This window comes from Amphiprion ocellaris, chromosome 24 (genome assembly GCF_022539595.1).
Source record: "Amphiprion ocellaris isolate individual 3 ecotype Okinawa chromosome 24, ASM2253959v1, whole genome shotgun sequence".
NCBI lineage: Eukaryota > Metazoa > Chordata > Actinopteri > Pomacentridae > Amphiprion > Amphiprion ocellaris.
Window position 1 is genome coordinate 14423100 of NC_072789.1, and position 25197 is coordinate 14448296.

The 25197-nt window shown below is 40.9% G+C and overlaps 1 protein-coding gene across 21 annotated transcripts in view; it reads right to left on the minus strand.

The window, feature by feature from the left end:
- The window catches only part of LOC111572256 (protein unc-80 homolog), a 48407-nt gene that overhangs the window by 21933 nt on the left and 1277 nt on the right, over nucleotides 1–25197 (minus strand). For 8 of the 21 annotated variants that reach the window (XM_055008529.1, XM_055008525.1, XM_055008535.1 and 5 more), the window contains exons 4-32: nucleotides 24546–24886; nucleotides 23943–24066; nucleotides 23755–23819; nucleotides 23359–23501; nucleotides 19747–20020; nucleotides 19453–19587; nucleotides 18970–19186; nucleotides 18334–18474; nucleotides 16794–17062; nucleotides 16192–16527; nucleotides 15942–16073; nucleotides 15333–15480; nucleotides 13567–13617; nucleotides 12933–13081; nucleotides 11129–11292; nucleotides 10098–10196; nucleotides 9631–9839; nucleotides 8893–8937; nucleotides 7251–7357; nucleotides 6570–6723; nucleotides 4123–4295; nucleotides 3806–4018; nucleotides 3585–3720; nucleotides 3187–3320; nucleotides 2869–3046; nucleotides 2550–2789; nucleotides 1579–1676; nucleotides 1279–1482; nucleotides 1061–1168 (exon numbers count right to left, since the gene is read on the minus strand). In XM_055008529.1, the coding sequence (XP_054864504.1) occupies nucleotides 1061–1168; nucleotides 1279–1482; nucleotides 1579–1676; nucleotides 2550–2789; nucleotides 2869–3046; nucleotides 3187–3320; nucleotides 3585–3720; nucleotides 3806–4018; nucleotides 4123–4295; nucleotides 6570–6723; nucleotides 7251–7357; nucleotides 8893–8937; nucleotides 9631–9839; nucleotides 10098–10196; nucleotides 11129–11292; nucleotides 12933–13081; nucleotides 13567–13617; nucleotides 15333–15480; nucleotides 15942–16073; nucleotides 16192–16527; nucleotides 16794–17062; nucleotides 18334–18474; nucleotides 18970–19186; nucleotides 19453–19587; nucleotides 19747–20020; nucleotides 23359–23501; nucleotides 23755–23819; nucleotides 23943–24066; nucleotides 24546–24886 (4787 nt within the window). The remainder of the gene's footprint in view (nucleotides 1–1060; nucleotides 1169–1278; nucleotides 1483–1578; nucleotides 1677–2549; nucleotides 2790–2868; nucleotides 3047–3186; nucleotides 3321–3584; nucleotides 3721–3805; nucleotides 4019–4122; nucleotides 4296–6569; nucleotides 6724–7250; nucleotides 7358–8892; nucleotides 8938–9630; nucleotides 9840–10097; nucleotides 10197–11128; nucleotides 11293–12932; nucleotides 13082–13566; nucleotides 13618–15332; nucleotides 15481–15941; nucleotides 16074–16191; nucleotides 16528–16793; nucleotides 17063–18333; nucleotides 18475–18969; nucleotides 19187–19452; nucleotides 19588–19746; nucleotides 20021–23358; nucleotides 23502–23754; nucleotides 23820–23942; nucleotides 24067–24545; nucleotides 24887–25197) is intronic. The other 13 variants (XM_023275960.3, XM_023275951.3, XM_035950815.2 and 10 more) reach the window with 9 other exon arrangements.

Genomic DNA, 25197 nt, shown 5'->3' on the forward strand with positions numbered 1-25197 from the left:
TAGCAATTCATTTAAAATAAGAAATTTGCTGTGTAGTTATCATTTGAGTGTGCAAAAAAACAGCACATACAGAAACAAAATCATGGTGAAATCAGCATTCATATTGTCTTTTCCTTCCTAACTTCCTATGTGGATGTAGCACTATTTGCTCAAGGTTGTGCTTCCGGTTGTACTTTTTGGTTTGTTTGTTTTAGTTAATTAGTTGGCATGGTGGACTAACTCATTTTATTTTTATTTATTTATTTTTATTTAATTGTTTGTTTCATTTATGCTATTTTAGTCACTTCCTTATTTTGATCCTCTGTGGGCAAACAACAGCCAATTAGTAAAGAGATCCAACTTTGTTTTTGTTGCTGTGTTATTTAACATGTATGTGACCATTTAGAGTGCAGTGACCTGCAATTTGCCTCCCCTGGTTCTCTCGGATTCTCAGTTACAATCTGGGTATCTCCTTTTGGGATGAATGGAACCCTGACATTTTCTATCAAATGTGTATTTTGTGGCAATAAATATAAACACTTGTACAAATACATTACTCTGTCAGAGACTTATTCAATGCTTGGCCTTTAGTGTGAGCCTTTAAATTACAACAACTACAAAATAAAAACAATCTACAAGACAGATACATCATTTACTCAAACACACAGCATGTAGTTTCACTCACTTGGGGTCTTTCAATCAAAATAATAACAAAAGACATTGTTTGATGATGTCATGACATAGTGTGGGATCATGGGACTTGTTGTGTTTCACACAATTGCCAATAAGAATCTGTCTGATATGACATCTGGCGGAAATCGTGTTCATGGAAGAAGTCATTACTGTTTTTTTTTACTTTTTTAAAAAACTGATATTCAAGGTATGTCACTTTATGCTCCAGGTTTGAACATTGTTAGAAATGTACACAAAACATACACCATTTTAATATTTGAAAGCATAAATCTGACATATTATATCTTTAAGATTGAAAACACTACATATTTTCTTTTTTTTTGTAATGGTAGATATGAAAAGGATAAAGTACTTCAGCCTGTCCTATATTGACAATAAACAAATTCACCTGGTTGCGAATATACTTCAGCATGCCTGTATCCTTCTTTCCTTCTGTGTTGGAGTCAGTGGGTCTTCTCTTCATAGACGGGGTCCTCAGGCAAGATTTGTCTGAACACTGAAGGCAAAAAGATTTTAATAAATCAGCAAGAAACGCCACCCCCCCGCCAAAAAAAACCCAACCCAGCCTCTTATTTCATTCCTTTATGCTGCCAATTTGAAATTCACCTCTTTGTTTTTCTTTGCACGTCCTCCAATGTTGCCGGAGGAGGCGCTGTCCTCTCTCAGGCTGTCCACCGACTCCCCGTACACGAGCTTGATAGCACGGACCAGACGGGCGCAGGAGCGGCTGTGGTGCTGGTAGCAGCGTGGATGGCAGAAGTCGATATGGGTACAGATGAAACTCTGCTGGTTGCACAGCAGGATCATAATCTGTGCCGAGAGAAAGAAGCGAGGAGAGAGGAGGGGAAGTCAGTATGAAGGAAGGAACACACAGGCAGCACTATGCACAGATACTGACAGACATACATGGAGCCAGGACATGTTGCGGTGGTAGTTGTCCTCTGCTCCTCCTGAGCTCTGACCCTCTGGTTCGATGCTGGGTTCACTGGTGCTGAAGGGACTGCCTGCAACATTAATCAACAACGCCCATATGGTTAAATATGTCATTTTGTCACTTGTGACAGAAGAACATGCCTGGATGTATAATCCAGTGCTCATTAAACCGAGGATCCCCGGTCTATCTTTTAGGTTTTTCCATTACCTTTACTTTTAAGCTCTTATCTTTGTTATCGTAAATGTTTGTGTTCATACTGTATGCTTTTTTTCCCCCAGAACAGTTCAGGCTAATCCAGGATTTCCATTATTTCAAATGATAATAACTGCATTGTTTTAGGAACATAATTGCTGTTGCAATCAAATACAGATATTAACATATCTATGCACTATCATTGTTGAAAAGGCCAAGTCTTGCAGTTTTATCTTATACGTGCTACATTGTAATGCAACAAAGACTTTAAGAGCTATTCAACAAAAAAGAAGAGATGTGAATTTGGAGGCAGCATGCGTCCATCGATTTCTAAGAGTTAAAGGCCTCGGCAGAGGCTGAAATTGAAATGTTGCTTTTCTGTGTTATTCTTTTTTGTTGGAAGGTGGAAAATCTCCAGAATTGTTCATTTTTCAGTTATTTCACAACAGAGAACACCATTTACCATAAAACAATACCCTTTTGTGTTGTAAAACATCCAAAAAATCCTTCTGAAGTGCACACCAGCATATACTGGCAATGGTGTCTATTGTTGTACCTATAAGCTTATACTGTACACAGTACCAGGCAACAGTCTTTTATGTGAAAATAAGTTAGCTTCTTTTAAAGTCTGCATATCTACATTAAAATCCTAGGCATTTTTTAATGAATCGTCATCATTTAATTAATATGTTCAGAGACTGAGCAACCTTACGTATGTCTCCAGCATTGACATATTTCATCTACGTCTTACCAATGTCAGTAACAGTGTCCCTGCTTTGTGTTTGTGACAGTAGCCCTTCTTCATTTTCGGACTCAGAGTCCTGCCGAGACAGCTTGGTGCTCTTCAGGCTCCCTGCTCGACGTATTGAGGACAGGGAGCCACCCTTCTTCACACGGAAACTGCGGGCCCCCTTGATCTGAAGCAACCGGGAACCTCCAATCCGAATCTTCCGAATTGGTGCTGGGGAGCAGGGAAGTGGGGAGAGATTATCTAAAATCATGAATGAGAAATGAGCAAATGGGAGCAGTAATAAACCAAATAACCCAGTCTTAATGACTCCTGGTCTCACCCTGAGCCTCCTGTGTCTTTTTATCTTCACCAGTGGTGTCAGACTTCAGAGTATGGCTGCTGCTGTTGAGCGAATCGTGTCCATCTTCGTCATCAAGGATGCCTGCAAAGCTGATCTTCCTCTCATAGCGATGGCGCCCGAGTTCTGGGTCCAGACGCAGACGGCAGCTGTCCAGATCCTATAGCCAACATGTGAGCATCTTAGTATTACTCATTTCTGCATGCTTTTGACAATTTTAGCTATTCATGTTCTGTTTTCCTTTCATATGTTTTCATTTTTAGTATCACTATCTTTAATTAGGAATAGAGTTCTACTGACGACAAGTGGTTCAGTGCGTGGTCGTGGTAAGCAGGGGAAGGTCTCTCGCAGGAAAGTAGTGATTTCCAATAACAGCTGGCAAGCAGCCATCTTCAGAGCAAAGGGGCAGCCACATTTTGTGGGGTTGACTGTGTCTGAGCAGGAACAGATAAAAAAAATAAACAATGAGTTTTTGAAAGTAAAATCTTGTCATTAAACTTTGTAGCTGGACAGCAAAAGTAAACTCAGGGTCAACAAATGAACTTCTAAGTTGTACAGATATTCTACTAGTCATACTCCTGTTCTTGGGTAACATCATGAATTCTCAGCTCACTCCATCGAGGTGATTATTTAAGGGAATCTAGATTATTTTTTAAATCATCAACAAAACCAGGTCATTAAACACTGTTCTGACTTACTGTCATCTAAATAATCCTCTTCCTCGTCTTCTTTTCTCATTCTCCGTTTGGTCTCTTCATCATAAATATAACCCAGGATGTTGGCAGGGCTCTCGCTATCCGAGTGACAGAGTTCACTGAGTCGCGTGCCTATTGCCTGAGTAGGTTAAAATCATTACAAGCAGTTAATGAAGTCTTATTATAAGTGTCACCATAAATAATTGGTGAAATGTTTGACTCACGTCTCCCCACTGGCAGAAATGTTTGGCAGCATTCCACTGCAGCTTCTGGTTTCTTTTGTTGCCCACAATAGGAGATCGACCTCTGGACAAGCCTTTTTTGGTGATATTTACATGGTGGCCCTTCATCCACTCTGGCCAATTGCCACGGTTACAGCGGTGAACAAATCTGGCACATTCAAGAAAAAGGGAGGCCCGGGCCACAACTGGAGCTTCCTGAGAGAAGCAGAAGAATAGACATTACATGAAGCTTTTAAGTGCAGAGAACAGCCAATGTTGGCATGTTTACAGTAATTCATTGTGTCTAAAGTGAAATCTACCAAGTCCAGAGCAGCAGCAAGGATGGAGGCATCAGGTATGGTTCCCGGCTCACAGCAGTTCAGGAGAAACTGGAAGCGTTTCATACCCTGTCGGATGGCTCCTAAATTCACCACGTTCTTGTTCTTCATGGCCTCCTGACTGGCTGCTAAACGCTCCTGAAAACCATGAGGTCCTGGAGGACAAGATGGAGAGGAGAAGAGAAGAGAAGAGAAGAGAAGAGAAGAGAAGAGAAGAGAAGAGAAGAGAAGAGAAGAGAAGAGAAGAGAAGAGAAGAGAAGAGAAGAGAAGAGAAGAGAAGAGAAGAGAAGAGAAGAGAAGAGAAGAGAAGAGAAGAGAAGAGAAGAGAAGAGAAGAGAAGAGAAGAGAAGAGAAGAGAAGAGAAGAGAAGAGAAGAGAAGAGAAGAGAAGAGAAGAGAAGAGAAGAGAAGAGAAGAGAAGAGAAGTGTATGACAGAACAGTGAAGAGAATTTTTTGGGGGGAAAAAAGTATATTTGTTATATCATCGGAAAAGTAGAGACTGCACTGAATATTACAAATATGCAGACATTGCATGAAGAAATATCACCATCCAGGACACTTAAATACAAGAGCCACCAACAAATGAAGCTGAGTGAGAGATGACACACAGCCATCGGCAGAGGTTACACTTGAATTTTCAATTTACCGTGTGGTCTCACAAAACGGGACAAAACTGATGAGGAGAGCAGTAAAAAAACTGAGATTTTGAAGCTTAAGGACATTTTCATACATTCTGTATAATATATTTTGTATAATGGCATCCAATAAATCAACATTGAAATGACAAGTGTAACTGTAGCCGCACATCAGAAAGCTGTATGTGGACTAGTCTGTTTAATCACTTCACTGAGACTCAGGCACTGAAAAATACCACCAGACGTCACCACAGAAGAGACGGAGAGAGCACTGACAGCATCATGCTTGACGTAGCACAGAAATATGCTCTACAGCAGAAAGATGGTTTCATAAATATGAGTTATTGTCAGACACCGCCTGCTGTCCCCTCTTTTCACTACATGTGAAAGAGAGAGGAGGAGTGGGTTTAATGTTGAAAAGAATAAGACATGCATAGTGGGAAAGAGAGAAATGTAGTGTTGGTAACACACAAGACAAAGTTACAGGACAATTTTAAGAAATTAAATCAGAGTTCTGTACATACATACGTATATATATCTTTTTTTAATCATATGCTATAAAGCTGGTTCTCTTTAGAAAGGATGATACCTTTAGGCAACTGCAAACAACTGAATGTTGCCTATGGAGAGTAGCTATTTAACACTTGAGTAAACTAAAATAAGAAGTGGGGTTTTGAACACATCTGAATGTCTGGCTTTGGGATATTTATAGCAAATCTCTGCACAATTTTTGTACAGAAAAGTCAGAGAATAACACTGCACTGATATACATGAAGGATCTGAATATGAAGTGTGACATTTTGAAGTTTTTCAAACTCAAGCACAAATTGAACACTGAGGATTGTTCTTATTGTTAAAGAGAGGATAATGATTCAGTATAATAAAACATGCATATGTCTACATTACATATATGTATTTTAAAGCTGTTATGGCAATTTAATAATATACTTCAATAACGTCGGAGGACTTACAAGAGTTAAAAAAGAGATCAAATATCAGTTCAGCAGAGGTCAACATACCCTATTTGTAGTTACTAGTATGGGCCCACAATTCCCATAATTCATTTCAATTCAATTTTATTCATAAAGCACAGGTTTGCAACATATGTCATCTCACAGCGCTCAGCATAATAAGGTACTGACCTTACGAATTAGATACAGAGAACAGAAAACCAAACAATCCAAAGATACCTTTGGATTCCCTGTAAGCGATGGTGGGAAAGAACAAAAACAACCCAGAATAGGGAGGGGAGAAAACCTTGCGACAGAACCAGGCTCAGGGAAGGCAGCCATCTGCTTTGACGGTTGGGTGAGAGTGGGGATGAGGGGGCTGGGGATGGCAACTCTGTATATTAAGTACATTATTTGCTACAGCATCCCTGCCTGCTAAATGCCTATGTTGAATCACAGGATAATTGCTTAATTCCTTATCTTTCCCCTAAAAGCAACCAACAAATATGTGCTCTGTTCAAGTGTCATCAATGCATTGTTGCACACAAACTTTCTGGAGGCTAATTTGAAGCTGGTCATTCAGAAAAATGATCAAAACAAAATGTGCTGGACACACTGATGGGTTGAAAATAATACATTCAGGCAGACAGAAAGTAGCAGGCAGCTATCCGGCGGAACTGACATGGAGAATGGTGGACGGAAGAGGTAGATTACGACTTGTGAGGTGATACAAGACATGACACCACACGGGACAAACAGAGGCGGGGACAGAAAGAGAGAGTAATAGACAAAGGACGATGGGCGTGGGTGGGCGAGGGGCACCCCAGGGTGGGGGAGGTCTACCATCTTTCTCTTCTGTGTGGTGAAGCTTGGATGGATTCCTCCTGCCAGACCTCCATTTACCGAGCCGCTTGAAGAAATTCTCCTCCTCGTCCCTGCCATACTCCGGCCCTGCCACGCCCCCTTCAGTAAGCTTCACAGCACTGGTGAACTTCACCTGGCACAAATTCACATGCAGGCACAGACATACAAACACGGCAATCCGCAAGCAAGTCAAACCATTGGCAATTTATAGCAAGCAAAACCAAAAAGTCTCAAATGTTTTTGCAGACAGTTTTTGACAAAACATCCAAAATCAAGTCTATAGATTTTCTATTCATGTAATTTGGTTCTTTTAAATGTTTTGCATTTTACCATCCTAATCCCAAAATCCATAGGCAGGTTTAAGAGGCATGTTGTTTTTTTAAAAAAAATCACCAAAATTCTGCAATTTATCAGGGCAAGAAACTGTAAGAACAACAACAGTCACATTGTCTAACATTCCAACAGTCATCGAACCTTTGACCAAGTGGAAAATTTAACCAAATCTACTCCTAAAAACTCTAATATTTCACCAAAATTGCATTTATTCCAGATGTCTCACTTAAAAATATGCCATAAACAAACTGTTTGTTCAAATCAGATTCGGTAAAAACTACTAACAACAACAGCAAAAAAAAAAAAAAAAGTCAGTAACTGTCTGACCTTTGAACTCTGACGTATGAAGGAGAGTCGATCCACTGAGCTGATATCCAGCAGATCCTCGACCCCATCAGTCAGTCCAGAAAGAGAGGAGCGCTTCAGCCAGTTACCTGGAGACACATGAATTAAAAAAAATAAATAAATACACATAAACATCCAACACTTCAGAACCAATTTGTAAAGCTATAAATCTACAGTACACACTGGGTTAGGAATGCAAGTATACATGCACACAAACAAGGATTGAATAGAGGAAGTTTAGGGCAAACAAGAGCAAGAGCATTCATTCATTATTATACAGATACACACATTCAGGGTGTTCAAAGTGAAAGATTCACAGACTGAGGTGCATTCAAAAATGGTGCAGAAAAGGTACAAATTTGACTTTATTGCTTGCAGAAGACCATGGCTGAGTGGTATTTGCAAATACAGTTTCATAATACATTCACAGATAGCAGGCGCCAGATGGAAGAGGCTTCCCCATAAAGTCAGAGAGTGATAAGTACAAAAGTAATGAAACTAAGACAAAAGGGTTTAAAGTGTTTCAGGCTGACTGGCAAACAGCATAACTGACAGAATGGTTGTAATGGTTTCATTTAATCCCATTTTAGGATGATTGCTATACCCAAAAGAAATTACTCGAACAAAGTCTACATAATACCTGTAAATTGTGAATACTGTAGTGAATTATTTACAGTTTTAAATCTATCTATTTTTGATATGTCTGTCCACATCAATATTAAAAATTTCCAAAATAATCGATATTATATGAAGCATGCAGCATAGTTAATTGACCAAAGTTTGGTGGGACACTGTAGAGTCTATAGGATAAACAGGTGTAGCCGCAGACTGTTTATAAAAGATGGATGTAGAGGAACTCAAGAAACTATGTTCAACAATAGAGCAGCCATGCTCTAAAACATGTCCTGATTTATTGTCTATTTTATTCTAATTGTGACCATAATAAACACTATGCTGTCTAAAAGGACACTTCAAACTAGTGTTTAGACCTTAAATCCATTTGGAAAATGCTTACTGAGGTAACAGATCAAGAGAGAATAAGGGTCATTTTCTAAGACTTCTATACAATCAGATTTCCCTCTGCAACCAGAGGAAACGCCCCTGTTGGTTGTCACAAAGAATGCAGGTTTAAGCAACTTCCACATTGGCTTCACTTCTCAGACCCAGAAAATATGCCCGTCTTTTATATATAGTATGTGGGTGTCGCTAATAGATGGATGAATAAAAGTCAATGTTAGAAATGAAAATATAATTTAATACAGGGTAATATGATCTTCAATGCATGTGTACCTACACAGCCATGTTTTATTTTTCAGTTATGTGCAATGAAAATATACTATCGCAAATACAAGTAACAGCTGAGATTTTGGTTGTGTTTTTTTCTAGATCCTTGTGGCTATGTCATCAGCTAACACTAGCTTTTACTGCCGTAGCTGCGTAGCTCATTGTTCCTGTGTTCATTTGTTTGTAAGGCTAGTTTATGCCCTACAAAGATGCACCTTGGATTTATGATTTGCAAATACAATTTGACCCAGGTCTGGAACGCCGTGCACACTGTGTGAGATGACGAACACAAACATACATAACACAAGTACTGTATGAAGATGGTTCTACATCCACATACGTAAGACAGAGAGAGTGAGTGGTAGGCGAACAGTCCGACGGCATGCTAAGGCACAAAAAGGAACACAAAACAGACCAAATAGATGAAGTGACTTGGCCTCACGGCAGGCAGTGTTACAATGTTGGACATACAAAACACATCATGTTAGAGTGGATTTTAAAGTGACATCAAATGCAATGATATATGGTCATGGAAATGTATACTGCTACTGGATATGATAATTTCTAAGCTTTGTTAGACACTTCCTGTTGGTTGCCTATCTCTTGAGCATATCTAGTATTTTTGACAGGAAGCATCTGACATAAAATGTAACATTTATCATGTGTTAGTGGGGGGAAAAAACCCTAACAACAGGTGCATAAGATCTTGAATACATATTAGAATCAGTACCTATTGCTGCATTATGGCCCAGATGAGAACATTCAGTTTTATGCATTCAGAACATACCAAAAATAAAATGTCATACGTGAAACCTTTTAATCACAAGAGTTTTACTTGCATAGATATGTGTAACTGAAAGTGCTACACTGACAACCACAGTAGCACTTAGATTTTTTTTTTTTTGCCTCCCCTAAACCTCAATTAATAAGCAGGAATGCAAGTCTTCATAATATTAGGTGCCTTGTCTTTTATTGCTTTTTCACCATGTATCAGTTAAAAATCACTACTTTTTTATGTTAAGACTCTAAAAAGAATAGTTAAAGGCTAATTAGAAGATGAATAATAACCCCCCTTTACCTATAGGCAGCTTCAGTTTCTTGCGTAGTGAAATGCGACGGGATCTGGATCGAGAGCGCCGGTCGGTGGTGGTGCCTGAGTGTGCAGTGGTGCATTCTGAAGTGTCCTGCTCTGATTGGCTGCTGGTGTCACTGGCGGCACTCTGCGACTTGAACATTTTCCTCCAAAAATCCTTCCTGCCCAGCAGAGCACCCGGAATCTGCTCTTCACTGCAGGTTAACAAAAGGTGAGAAGGACTAGAGGATTTGAATATTTACATGAGAATAAAAATATTTAAAAAAACAGACATTTAACTTCAGTTTTTACAGTTTTTTTTAAAATGTGAATTTAATGTTCAGCACTGTAGCCTGTTCTTTACTGAAGGGGGAGAAGAAGCAACAGGACGTTTTCCTATTTTGAGCAGAGAAATGGCAGCTGGGCTCGACATAGATGGTGCTATATGGACATGCTGTGAGGTGGACACTCACTGTTCGGGGGTCTGGGGGGGTCTACTGGAGATGTAGCTGCGACACTCATCTGCAGCACTGGACACCTGACCCTTCTCCCCGGACACACCCGCCTCTGACCTGCGCGCACACACACCCCAACACACAGACAGAGCGCTCAGGCCATGTGATTCAGACACCAACTGAACTCTCCTGACGCAGTGATGACTCCCACAAAAGCTGAAAGTGTTATTTGTTCAGTGAAATGACATTTAGTATTGATCCTTTCATTTACCTATGATTTTTTTTTTTTTGGTATTTCATATAACTCACCTCTAGGGGGAAACTCATGCACTGATTTCTGTATAGTTTTTGCATGTTTCCTATAGTCCAAGACAAACTGCTGTGGTTGCTATGTGAGCTTCTGTACATGACAAGACAGTAAGCTCCTCTGACAAATCAACTGCGACCGTAAGTCACATCTTATGTTAGTGGACTTGGATGACCAGAGGACATGGATGTAGCACATTGGGTACTGCCACTTCAAAGCGGAAATCATAACCTTATAGCCTAAAAGCATAACTTGACAAATAATAATTTAATTCATCCAAACTTAGTAATAAAATAAAAGTCATTGGACATTTCATCGCTTTAATGCTCTCATGTGACTTCTAGTCTGGTAGTCACATGAAGTGGCAATAAAGGTGCCTCCTGGCAGGGCTCTCCAATGTGCTACAGCCATCTTATTTTTGAAATAAGAACATCAAATCAATCACTCAAGCAAGTAAAACAGATGCAGACAGGACAGAAAAAACATAAAAAAAACAAAAAGTCAAGCAGTGATGAGAAGCGTAGCTCTGATTTGTCAGAAAGGGAGAAATCTCAAAGTAAAATCTTACACAACCAGTCATTGTGACTGGAGGAAAAATAGTCTGTTGCCACATATAAGGGGAAGGATTTTGAGGTCTATGCTCAAGGATACTTCAACAGTCATGAACCTATATTTAATGATTTTATAATTGGACAAAAGAACATGCTGTTTAGACCATCTTTGGCCACCGATTGGCCACTACCTCTTGGGTCCAGGCTGTTTCGTCTCTTCCTTCTCATCGGGTTTTTTGGTCGTGGTGACCTTCTCAGCGCTGTCCAAGAGTGCACTCAGTGCCACCCTGCGGAACACGTTTCCATGGGCCTCCTTAATAAACTGGACCAGCTGGCGAATGTCACAGTACAACCCCTGAGCAGGAGGAGGACGACAATCAAAGTGAGAGCAAAGGATGCACAAGTCAAATGGTGTGTGAATTAGAAAGTGTGTCAGGGGAAGAAAAACACAAAGAAAACTGACAGCTCGGACCCAGAATGATGCTTATATTACATTGCACTTAGCATCAAACAGTGTGTGTTTTTGCACATGCAATATAGTCATAAACATGTGTGGTACGAAGGAGCAGGTTTGAGTTTATCAAGGCACCGGCTCCAGCTTGTGAGTGGGTGGCCTCTGATTCTATGCCATAATAAAGCTTGCTCTGAAAAGTGTGTCATCGTCCGCCAACGTACTCCAGTCATGCCAGCCTTAAGGCGTTCCAGGCACCACAGAGAGGCCACGGCACTTCAGTGCTCTCAGAGGAGCGATCCAAACAGACTTAGCAAGGATGCATGCAGTATTTGATAATAATTTGGATTTATATGAATTCAGCAGTTCTAACAAATTAAGGTCAGCATTGAAACCTATTTTTATTCTGCTTTTTACTTTTGTAAGTAAATAGATTTTTGTATTATCACACAAGTAGTCTATTTTTTATCAGGCATACACTGTCTCCTGACAACCACCACTAAACAAAGCTATTCAGTTCATTTATGGTACGCAGCAAGTTGTCTTTAGATTATATTAACTTCAGCTTTCGTTATATTTTTAACTTCAGAATAATGGCACTTAACTGCTAGTTGTTTACACAGCATTGCACTTAAAATTACAATTATGTAAATAAGTATATGCTATTATAATGAAATAAAATGACTATACTTTGTAGTTACAGCTTGCTAGCTAACAATACCATAGTCATATTGCCATAATTAAGTAGCCGCCATTATCTTTTTCTGGAAGAATATAGATTTCAATGGTCAATACAACTAAGGATTAAATGGAATTTGCCAATTTGCTGTCACCTGTTTGCCGTATATTTTTTTTAAAAATTTTTTTTGTCTTAATTGTGTTTAGAACACTTTTCTAATGTATTTCCATTATGTGAAGCAGCTTAAATTGCCACTGTGGTCGAAGGATGCTGCACAAATAAGCTTGTCTTGGACTTAAAAATAAACATTTAGATCTCTCATGAGCCTCTCAAAGACACTAAGCAGCAGTCATCATGCGAGACACAAAAGGAAAGTTAAAATTTCCCTGTGAAAGGTATCAACTGTCTTGCAGAGAATCTGAAAAGACTCAAAAGACATTTTTGAGCACTCCTGCTGACGGTATGAAAAGGCATTTAGAAGCTGTGTATAATAGATGGAAAATGATCATGCGCATTTCAACAGCTTGTTAGATTGTGTTGAGGTTGCATCAGCTGTTCTGACAAATACAAAGTCTCATGGCTGTTCCAGGATTCTGTAACAGGGATCAGGGGTGATATTTCTAAAAGAAGTCCAATAAAATAGAAAGACATAAACTTTTGTTAGAAATGTGTGCTTTAGCAAAGGCAAGAGAATAGCTTAGAGTCAGATACACCAAAATGACAAAGCATTAACAAAAGTTTGAATGACTGATTGTTCTTGTTTAGGCTCAGAATTAAATAAGTCATTATCAAGTCAGCTTAAACTTCCACTAAGTCTACAAATAACTCAGAGGCAGATAGGAAGATTATCTCACACACCACTCACCAGGTTCTCAGGGCTGTGCAGCTCATGTGTGGTGGAGGCACAGCGGGTGATGAGGGACTTGAACATGCAGCCCACCACTACCGCCTCCATATTCTGGGCCACGGACTTGTTGTCCCCTGTAGTAAAGTTGTTTCCAAAGCCCGCTTTGTCTGGAAGCGACATGGAGGTAGGAAAGACCACGGATCACACAGGGGGTGGTTTAGTCATCAGGGAGAGAACATTATTCACAGCTGTCCAGAGTATAAAACAGTGAGCCCATACAACAGGGAGGGAGGGGGGTAGGTGGGGCAAAGAAAAGGGGTTTATAAAGCATATGGGGAACAAGCAAACTGAAAAGGATTCTGGGTAGGGAATAAGGAATACATGCAAGTGACTAAGGCCTGCTTAAAATCATACAGTAGGGGCCTTATTCTCTTGGTCCAGTTAGATAAACTTATTGTGTATGCAAAAAATATCAGCCAGATTCAGACATTCGGGTCTAGATTTCGTAATCGCAGGCGAGTTTGTCACTTTTGGACAGAGTGAGGGGTGCAGCAATGAAAGCAGTGCCTAGGGAAGGGTCTGATCAGGTGAATATAATCATATTATTGCTAATATTATTGACTGTATTTGATTATTGATCATGTGTATCTACCGATGTTTCTTTTTTTCGCCCTCCTGGACCTCTCACCTGCACTGCCGTACTCTGTAAGAGAAAAGAGGCGGGGCACAAGTTGATTGACATCAGGCCAGCACAGACATGTAGGTGGTGTCAGAAAGGACGTGGCACCCCACCTCCGGAAGGAGGTGAACCCGAGACGCACACACACACGCACACGCACGCACACACACACACAGACTGCCACTCAAAAATAAGACACATACACCAAAAACTAAACAAAGTGCCCTGGTCACTTTCAGAATTAAAACACTCATCGGTTCAGTAACTTGCCAATTACACTGTATTTTGTAAGATATGACTGTTGATTAATACTTCAAATTTCAATGCAAAACTGAATTGGCATGTACAATGTGTCTCAATGCTCAGCGATAAAACCACTGATTGAGCAGAGATGTAATGGGCAAAGCTTTGGATTGGCAAGTGTACAGAATGGATGAGTGAGTAAGGAAGGTAGGATTTAGCTCACTGAAGTGGATGGAGAAAAAGAAGGAGGATGGAGGCAGGAGGACAACGACAAAAAGGGACACGGACAAGCAAAGACAAGTGGAAGGAGGAAGGGAAAAAACAGATACATAAACAGAGATAGCGCTGGAATGCAAAGTCGAAGTGCGGGGTGAGACAGCCGCAGGACAATTCAGCTTTGTCGACCACACGAGAACATGATTGTCAAAAATTTCCAACTTTTTATGTTCTACTCTTCTATAATGTAGCACCCACAATGGACCTCTGAGTGTAATATAGATTTGAATATAAAAAAATAACAGAGTTCACTTGAGTGTAGTGCACAGTAATGTTGAAACAATTAATCAATTACCCAACAACTATTTAGAAAATCAATTAATCGTTTAAGCCATCATCAGAAAAACAGAGCATATGTTCATTACTATAGCTTTTCAAAAGTGAATATTTGTAGTAATTTTGAATATTTGATCAGTCAAAACTATTTGAATACATTACCTGGATCTGAACTATGACAAAGCGTGTTGCATTATTAGCTGGTAAAATCTGCATGAAATGTTTTCCTATTAAACATCAGAGTTTTCATTTCAAAACTGAGGAAAAAATCTGAATAAGTCTAAAGCTTTAGTTTAACTGGACAGTATGCATAACTCAGGATGCTAACATGCTCACTATGACGATGCCAACATGCTGATGTTTAGATTTGGCTAATGTTAGCATGTTCAATATCTTAGTTTCGCCTGTTAGCATGCAAATGTTTGTTCATTAGCACAAAAACAGCTGAAGCTGATGGGAATGTTTAGCAGTTTTGCAGGTATTTGGTTATGACAAAGTGCTAGCACATTAGCATGCAAACAATAAACTTGATGGTAAACATGTTAGCTCACAATACCTGCTAAACAGTAGCATGTTAGCATTATGTCAAGGCACTATTGTACCTTGGGAGAGCCTCATGGAGCTGCTAGTGGGGCTGTGAACTTGGTGACCTTTATGTTTGTCGGCATTTGTAGACTAAACGATTAATTGATTAACTGAATAAATAATGGTAGGATTCGTCAATGATAAAAAAAAAAATTTAAAAAATCATAAATTTCATCCGTGCTGCATAGTAGATCAACTTTTTGCAGCATCACTTCTAACCTGACTGGTATAAGCATTCAAAACCAGTGTTGTTCAAATCCAGATTCACTCTGGATCTGCATTTTTTTCAGCGCATATGACAATTATTTGTCAGGATCTGCATACCACTCACACACACACCACTGTGTGAGTGCACTTACTGTCAGTAATGGGCTCCATGCAGAAGCCCAGCAGTGCATGCAGGAAGTCCACAATGTTATTGAGGGAGTCTTTGTTGACATATTCGCGCATTGTCTGGCGAAACTGCAGCTTGTCCAGTTTATACAGGTTAGTCAGGCAATTCTGGGCCTGAAAGGAAAGATTTGGGACAGGGCACATTAAAAAAGTCATTTTATGTAGAATAGCCATGTTTTGGAAGCTGGCCTGCTTCATTTCAAAAATAAGTGAGGTAGTAATAAAGTGGCTTTCCTTACAGCATGTGCTATTTTCATCAGTTTCATCGATTTTCATGATAGATAGCAGCTGTCAAGATAGCATTTTATTTCTCTCATACTACTTCATCTAATAATAAAAAATTACTGATCCACATTGAAATTGAGCTGCAGCTGTTTTGCACTAAAGCTAGAAACTCAGTCCAACACCCTTGCAGGATTTATTTTGGTTTCATGAAACTTTTATGACGCTAAAGCAGCAACACAGTTAACAATTAATAGAAAATATAATATATGTCAGGACCAGAAACTGTTGATTTGTTGAAACTGCCAATATGCACACAAGAGGGTACATAAAGATAGAGAAAAGAGTTTGACCTGCATCCTGAGGCGATCTCCTGATAATCCACGATGCCCCTCGCCACAGCCGTATGCACAGCCAAGGGATTTGACTATCTTTATCAGCATGGTCAAAGCCAGGCGGTGGGTGCTGAGGCCAGAGCCCTCTTCCTGTTCATGCCAAAGCAGAGAAGGACACAAACAGCCAGGAGTTTCTGGTTGATATATTTAGATATCAAACACATTTCTGAGCTTGACATCCGCTGCTAAATGTACAATATGAACACACCTTTTTATCATTGTCCTTATTATTCTTCACATCATCCTTGCTCCCCTGTCCACTCCCTCCTCCACTTCCCCCTCCTCCTCCACCTCCATCTCCTCCTCCACCTGCTCCTGCTCCAGCAATTGGACCGCCTCCCTGGGCGCCTCCTCCGAGGCCCTGACCAGCCGCGTCTTTGCCACGTGCCTCTTGGTTCTCCTTGTTGTCAGGCTTGGACAGTTTCTTGCCCATACCGGGCACCACGCCCAGCTGAAGCAGGCAGTCGATGATGTTCAGGGCCACATCGCAGATCCTGGAACTGATATCATGGCTGAGGACGGCATAAAGAGCCCGCAAGACAGCCTAAAATACAAGGGAGAGGGAGAAAAAAAGATGAGATATTCTTTATGTTAGTGAAGTTCTTTTATCCAACCAACACACACTTTTATTAAATTCTTCACAATATACAAGACAAGGAAGAAGCAAATTACTCTGAAAAAGCAATAAACTGGATCATATTTTTTAATGGAAAAATGAGGCATCAGATTATTTTTGATTATTTGTTAATAAAGCAGCAGAGAAGGCCACAGATTCTATTATTTGTATTTAGGATCACTAAAGTCACTCACTGTGAGGTCCAACATGCCATTTTTCAGCACAAAGTTATTGGTCCCCTCGATATTCTCCCCTTCCTCCAGACAAGAGTAGTTGATGCAAGAATCGGTAAGGCTGCGTGGCAAGTTGGCGCAGGCCAGCGGCTCCACAGGAATCTCAGGCACAGCAACAGGGTTACAAAGTTTCTTCATGTGCTCGGTGAAGAAGTCAGCGTAGCCGACGTTAAAAGATGCCACTGTTGTGTTAAATGCCGCCATGGTTATGGTGGAGATCTGAGATCGAACTTCAGACAACAGGAGAAGGAAGGTTTTCATGCATTGATCACAAGAGGAGGTGATTATGGCAATGTATGGTCTTTTTGTTCTGTCTAATGCCAACGCTGTTTCTGTATCCTTTGTTTTAATTGTTTGAAAATGTTCTTTTCCATTGATCTGTTGTTTAATTACGACAACCTAAACTGCTTGAAGTCTATGATTACAGGTTTCACAGGCTTGTTTGTATGATGGGTTTTATTTATGATTTACATATATGTCTTTGTGTGTTTTCTGTCCGCTGTCTTTTTGTGTTTTGTGTTGTACCTGACTGCAAGACAAATTCAAGCCTGAAATAATGTAATTTTAGAGCAAAAATGTTTATTGAATAAAGAAATGTACTTAGTGTACTGAAGAAGAATTGTACAATGTGTGTTTTTTATTATTTTCTTCGTTTTAAAGTATTCAAGCTTGCATGGGTCTTAAGAAATTTAAACTTAGATACAACAACAAAATTTGATGTTTAAAGATTGCTGATGCTTTTTAGTTTACTTCTACCTGTTTTATATACTTATGTCAGAATTTAGGGATTATTGTGGGGCTTAATTGAAGCATCAAGTTATACAATCTTGTTAATAAAGAAAGCATTTTTGTTCTTTTTTCTTAATTCCTGCATATCATGTCAGAATCAACACTCTCCTAGCAGTGTGAAGCCGAGACAAAAGCAAACACTTCTGAGTGTAAATTAAGATTGTCACAATATTGCAGTTACATAATCCTGTCCTATTTCTGCTCTGCTCAGCAGGTCTCACTGCAGCCAGCAGCCTCTGTCCTTCCTTTACTGTAGCTAATAGTACAAAGATCAGCTGTGTGTAATTTGCTTAATTTAATCCTGTATTTTAATGAAAAGCGCATGTCAGACATTATTCATGCACACTGCTGCCCTCTCTATGAGCTATTATTTTTTTATCACCTTGATTTTGATATTAGTCACTGATGTATGTTGACTTTAATTTTCATGTTTTTTTATTATTATTTTTGTATTTAATAGTCTACTTTACCTAGCACCAACACAGGAGAGTTTAAGACTGCAAGTAACATCCTCAGTGCTTTGTTGATTTGTTGGGTATTGTAAAGACAAATCTGTATATTGACAGCAAATTTGCAAAGCTATTGGTGTTTAAGAGAGTCCTTTAAAGGCCGTATTGTTTGGAAATTTTGCTTATTTCAGCCTAAACTTGCTGTTTTTTGATGACTTAAGTTTGATTCCAACTCAATGCTCTGGACCAAATTTCTGCCTTACCCTCTTTGACAGTGTTGTCGCTGTGGCTGTTGGAGTGGTCGGGAATGTCTCGGAGCAGAGAGTGGTGGGAATGAGAATGTTTGGCACTCAGGCTGTCTGCGTCGGCAGCTGTATCCGTGCTGCCTCTCCGTGTGAATTTGCCTGGAAAGTAATGTGACAAATAATTATATTTCAGGTCAAAAACCACATAGACCTAGACATCAGGTATTGTTGGAATAATATAAAATTTGAGATCAGCTAACTTCAAACTCCACTGGATAAAACTTAAACTGCATGTTAAAACAGTAGATGGGAGTTCTCATAATTATATTATGATAGCTACTGGAAACTGTCTAAAAGAACTCCACTGAAGCAGCAGCTAAGCTAAAGGGTTCAGTAGGTTTATGGAAATTAAGCTTTAGAAAGTCACTAACTCCGGATAGTAATATTAACAAAACATGTCATTTGGCCTTGAGTGAATTTTAATCACACTTCTCATTGAGAGCAAATACCAATGTTAATGAACCGACCTAATTCACTAGCTGACAGCTAGATCCAGACAGAATGCTCTGACTCACCAAAGCTTAGTGGAGGGGAATCAAGGCTGCCACCTAGTGCCATGCAAACTGTTCTCATTATGAACACCACTTTGCCTACCCATGATGGTGGCTTGCCAGCCCCCACGGTCCAGAGTCCGCCGGTCGTCACCCAGGCCTGAGAAGCTTCCAAAGGAGAAGGTGCTGCGTGTAGGCGACACGTCTAGGTGGTCCTCGTGCAACAGGAAAGGAACCCCCATACGACGCTGACGCTTCTTTCCAGTATGATGGAAGGGAATGGAACCCTTTCTCTCCCTGTCCTCGCGCCGATTCTTAAACTGAAACAGAGGACAAATCCTCTAAGTCCTGCAAACTTTTGTGATGCTACTCAAGATATAGTAAAGAAACTCGAAACACATTTTAAAAGTTGAACAGCTAGTGGCAGAATAATGAGTCACAAATTAAATCTGAAAACTGATCAACTGTGTATGCTTCGTACTTGACCTAGCTGATCTAATACATACTGCTTATCGGATTTTAATCTGATCACAACACAATTAACATATTAGCATGTCCAAAGGGCCATCTGGATGTCAATATCTACCTTCTTGAAGATGTTCATCCCCAGATCAGAGGACAAGTCAGGAACTGCCTGTCGACGGAGGTTAGTCAGGGACACCTTTGCAAAGGTCTCAGTGCTAAGAGATTTTTCCTCTTCGTTACATTTCAGACTCATATCCTGAAAAACAGAGCAGCATAAACATTCTGAAGGTACCTTAATGACAGTCTATCCAGAGAAACATGGCCTTGTGCTTGACCAGAAGTTTCTCGCCAAGTTTGGTCATTTATACCACATATGGCCAAAAAAAAAGTGTATATTTTGTCTTCTTGGCATTACCTGAGTCTTGTGGGTGTTGACTAATGAGGGTGTTGCAGCCACCATGGAGCTGCTGCGTGGCCGTGGCAGAGGAGTGACCAGTGGTTCTGGGGTGCGCTCAGGCCTCTCCTCTAGGATCTGCCTCAGGCGCTGCAGGTAGTACATCAAGGCCCAGTGCACACCCTCCTCGGTCCAGTGCGGCTGCAGCAGACAACGCAGCACTGCCACGTCAAAGTAAGTGGCATAACGTGCTCGCTGGGCCAGAGATGCTGGCAGGCCGGCAGGGGCTGATGTCCTGGAAAAAGAAGGAGACCAGGATAGTTTAATGGGTTAAACCATTAGGATCAGATGAATGGAGTTGTATCAGTGTAGTTTATTCTGTCTAATGTCTCTAATAACTGAAGGATTTGGAAGCAGAGTGGTCTAACCCACTTTCTGTAGTTTTTTGAGAAAAATAGGTTCAAAGTTTTGTGTTTTCAAGAACGGTCTAACATTTGAAGCACCACTGTAATGCTATATTTGGATTGTGGGTCAGACCACTTTGCCGATAAAATCTAGACCATTAAATACATACAGAAATTGTATAACACTCAGTTTGGAATTTTTGTGGGTTAGACCACTCTGCTTCTAACCCCTTCACATTATTTGGGAATTATATCTAAAAAGTCAAATAAATTTAACTATTTCTCTAATATTCATCATAATAATCAGTGATTGTTGTCTTACATCAGTGGCAAAAGTACAAACATGAACTACTGGTACCTGACATGTTGCTGCTGTTACTAGTTGCTGCATGTGTTACATGTATAAAAGCGAAAAAGAAATAAGTAAAAACTGTTGAAATGAAGGGAGGAAAATAGCAGATAGCAGAAGTTGAGGAATGGCAGGGATGGAAGGCAAAGACACAAATTAATGAGGCAGAGAATAGATGTAGTATGAAGCAGCATGAAGACAAAGCTGCAGTGACATTATGTGAAGCTGCCTAACAAGTAGCTAGATTAAGGAAAATGAAAACATTGCCAAAATACAACTCATATTGGAAGATTCTGCATGTCTTTTTGAGTGTTCTATGTGTTGTCACCCAACTGTGAACACAACAATTACACTATATCATGGCCTTTCCAGTTACATTCGCCAGTCATCAACTACTGCCACACTGCTTCATTAATAATGCATCAAAGGAGGATGGTAAACAAGGGCAGAGCCCCCCTTCAGCACCATAGGGAGAGCAGCAGGGAGAGTGGGAGCCTAAGCCTACGTGAGTCCACTATAAATAAGCTGGAATGAAGGTCAGTGGTTTGGCGAGCTGCAGAGCATATAGACTGCTGCAAACTGTGGCGGAACATATTCTTGCCATAAGAAAGAGCGGGAGAGAGAGGGACAGAGCAAGGCATTTAATCTTGGCCGTTGTAATAAATGGAGCAGGAAGAGATGGTCGATATCTACATGAATCACTTTGAGAGCCGACAGCAGAAGGAGGCTGTATCATGTTTCACTGTCTAGCCAGCACACATACACACTCTGCCTGCTGCTGTTGTGTCAGGTTGCCAAGGAGACCGAGTGACGACAGCCACCCTGGGCCATCAGAGAGGCAGCGGCCCAGCCCCCGACTACATGCGGTGGGAGAGATGCAGCAGCCAGCGGTTGTCATGGAAACTGCCTCAGCATCAGCAGTGCTCTGAGAGGCACGGGTTGCGGTGCCACGGGATGAGTAAGCTGCATTAATCACAGGAACTGATGCCGGAAATGATCTTATCTGTTTGCAGAGGTGTGCGTGTGCAAGAGGTTGAGGAGCTGATGCAAATATAAACTGGGTCTCTTGAGATGACGGAGAAAAAATAAGCTAATTAAATTCTGAGGCTATTTTAATTTGATTGTTGGATTGAAATCTGCTGGAGTGAGCCAGTTGTACAGCCTTGTGTCTTTGTTGATCAATACATGAAGAATCCAACAACTTTCATGTGCGAAAAAAAAATCCTTCTAACGGTAAAACCCCTGCAAATGTCAGAAATTCTGTCTTGCTGGATCTTTAATTTACATTCAGCTCACTTCTTCTCCAATCTTGCAGTCAGCCTAACCTGCAATTTACACACAGTGTCTGAAAAGTCCCACCACTGACACATAAAGCACATAAAGAAAGCAATTAATCCATCTTGCGGAGCGTGTGCACAGAAACAGTGGGGATAAATCTCTCCTCTCTGCATTGCCATGTGACTGCTCAAAAACCCTTTGGTGTTCGGGTGTGTGAGGATATAACTGGCTTGGGGGAGGGGGTCTGAGGCTTATTTTGATTCTCAGTCAGTTGCTGGCTGTCAGAGGGATCAGGAGAAGCGTTGGAGTGACTTGTTTGGTTGTCAGAATGAGTTGAGATGAGCAACTGATGGCTTATGAACCTCTCTACGTCTTTCTTTCACAACACTCTGTCATTCTCTAAGCCCACCAGTTGGGTGATTCAGGATGATGACAGAACTGCCTTGGATAACTTTAAAACAATAAACACCCACATGGCATGCACGGAATGCAAATGTTCTAACTGGAGATACTCTTCAGAGCATATTTGGTATTACCTCTTTACCAAAACTTTTGTGACAAAATCAGACGGTGAGTTAGTTTTGCTGTCCTAATGAGTCAAAACTGTCCTGCTTATGCCAAACAGACCACAAATTGAGCTTTAGCCTGGCAGCGAAGGCCGAACAATGCCAGATTTGCCATCGGCAGACCAAGTCAAGCCAGGCCATGTCATGCCAGGCCAGGGACACTGCCAGCATTAGACATGTAGCACATTACTTCAGCATAATTACCCTTGTTATGTGGGCAAATGTCAGATGGGTCTGTAAATGCTGAAGCAAGACGAGGGCTCTGTGTGCGTTTGTGTGTGTGTGTGTGTGTGTGTGTGTGTGTGTGTGTACTGACTGAGGAGACAGTACTGCTTAGAGCAACACATTACACAGGGGAAGGAGGAGCTATTCATATATGCTAGCTCTTCACAAGCTAGGGGAGCGAGCTGTGCTGTGCAGTGTGTTCGACAGACGGTGCCGCAGGGTAAAATGTTTAGCTATCAACAAGATGATGGCACCGGCTCTGTGTCAGTGCGGGTCACTTATAAATCACTGCACTTGTGCACTGCTTCAACCCATGGCTGGCTTCTTGGCTGCATGAATAATTATTCATTTATGAAAGCGTTTATGAAAACGTTGTGTGCAGTAAAATCATGTATTGATTAATAAGATTCTACAAGATGGTTTCACTGTGATTTTGCTCAATTAAGATTATATGATAAAAAAAATGAAACTTTTGTGTGTTTCATTTGTGTTAAAACAACATGACAGTAACCACATTTACAGTACATACCTGTGGTGCAATTGATTCAAATCATGTGGATTAGTTATTATTTCTTCTGTAAGAAGACACAGCCATTTAAACTCAAGTGACTTTACCCCTTTTTTAATCCAATTTGTAAGTGTTTGTTATGAAACACATCTACAAAACCACAAACCTCCTCCTGCTGCACATCAAGCCTGAATGGACACGATGCTTCAGCGCAACAATCTAATCAAAAATCATTGATGCAGGCACAAGCAAAGGCTAACTAGCTCACTGCTTCTTGAGTGGAAATTGAATAACAGTCCTCACTTTTTCTTGGAAGGGCCTTTGACCGGTGGGGGTTGCTCGGAAGGGCCACCTTTCTCAATCGAGTTACCACGACGACAGCTCTGCTCTCCAGCGGCGGGGGAAGAGGAACCCGACTGGGCGGCTTCGCAAACCACCTGGAAGCCCTGTGGGCGGAAGTGAGAGATGAACAGATACTGCAGATTGGTAGATTAACAAGCAAAAAGACAGACAAGGTTTCTGCCATGACCCTGACTAACCACGTTCCCAAAAGGCTGTTGCTAATGAATATTAACAGCCAGCCCCAGAGGGAACATTGAAAAAAGAGGAGGGGAAGAAGCCTCAAACTCTTGCATGAACACAGTCAATCAACATGGGAAGCAAAATTAGATGAGATCTGAGCTAAAAACGCTTACTCACCATGGGACCTGGGTTGCCAGATCCACAGGGGCTGCACTGGTTGTTGACTGGGGAGTTCCTTTTTGCTGTTGAGACAGGCGTAGCAGATTACATGTTTTAATTATAAGCAAATAAAAATAAATTAACTCTTACCAAGAATAAGAAAGCTGCAATTTTTTATTTATTTATTTATTTATTTATTTTTTTACCTGTCACAATGTTTCTGACGGGTTTGATGAGAGCAGTAAAGGCAGGGATGTCAGGCTGTCGGTGCTCCCACATTGGCTGCCATATTACCAGACCACTGGCCAATCGGAAGGTCAGGTCTGACTCCTAAAATGTGACATATTTACAATCTTGTATATAAAAGAAGCTGTTTTGCACATTGAGTCCTCCCTCTCTTCTATCTAGCCATCATTAGATCAAAACAAGACGGAAACTGTAACACTGTCAGTATGACACAATCACTTGCAAGCTACAAAAATTCATTATACTGTTGGGAAACAGTGCAATCCCAGGAGTATTGTAACCTGACCCTTTCATCTGTTGTACACACAGATCAATAGGCATAGGGTGACCCTGAGTGTGGTGGAGGGTTTATTATAGGTTTCTTGCCAGTCATATATATTATTCTTTCCAGAATGTCGCTATATACGGATGCTGAAAATCTTTCAGAATTACAAATTCGTGAAATCTCCTGAAGAAAGTAACTCTGCGTATGGTGAAGCAGAGAATGCTAAAGGTGTTGGCACAGTACTTTGTTACAAAAATCAATTCCAAGGCTGTACACATTTGTATCAGCAGGCACAGACCTTTATCCGATGAATAAGCGGCGCAAACAGGAACACAAAGAGCTCCACTGTGGCCATGCTCTTATGAAACAGCTTGGTACGAGTGTGTTCATCCTCCTCCAGCAGGGAACCACTGTGCTGGGGTCCCGATCCACCTAGGGCTGACCCGGAGCAGGAGCCAGGAGCTCCTGGGGAGGAACCCTGGTTCCCCACAGGCTGGAGGAAGGCGCTGCTGCTGCTTCCGGCGGACCACCCATGGCCTAGGCTGGGCTCATGATTGCACTCCTGAGCAGCATCCAACAGCATCCAGTGGAGCGTGTGGAGCAGTTTGGTCTCGGCCACGCCTAGCTTGTCCTGGTGGCCTGTGGAAGGTCAAAGGTTTAGAAGTTAATGTTGAGAATTGCTTGGTTTAGGGTTCAAGCTTATCCTTGGATCATGTGTGTGCCATTGTTGCAGTATTTTTTTGACATGTAACGTACAAAATGGTCGATTGGCTGAGAAAATATCAGCAGAATAATATATAAAGAAATAACCATTAGTGACATCTCTATCAATACTAGACTGAGGCACTTTTTCCAGTAACTGAAAGAACATCAGCTGCATGTTCTGTTCAATGAGGATAACCTGGTTAGGCTGTCAGCTCAGTGCTTAAAAGCGGTGGTAAAATGTGTTC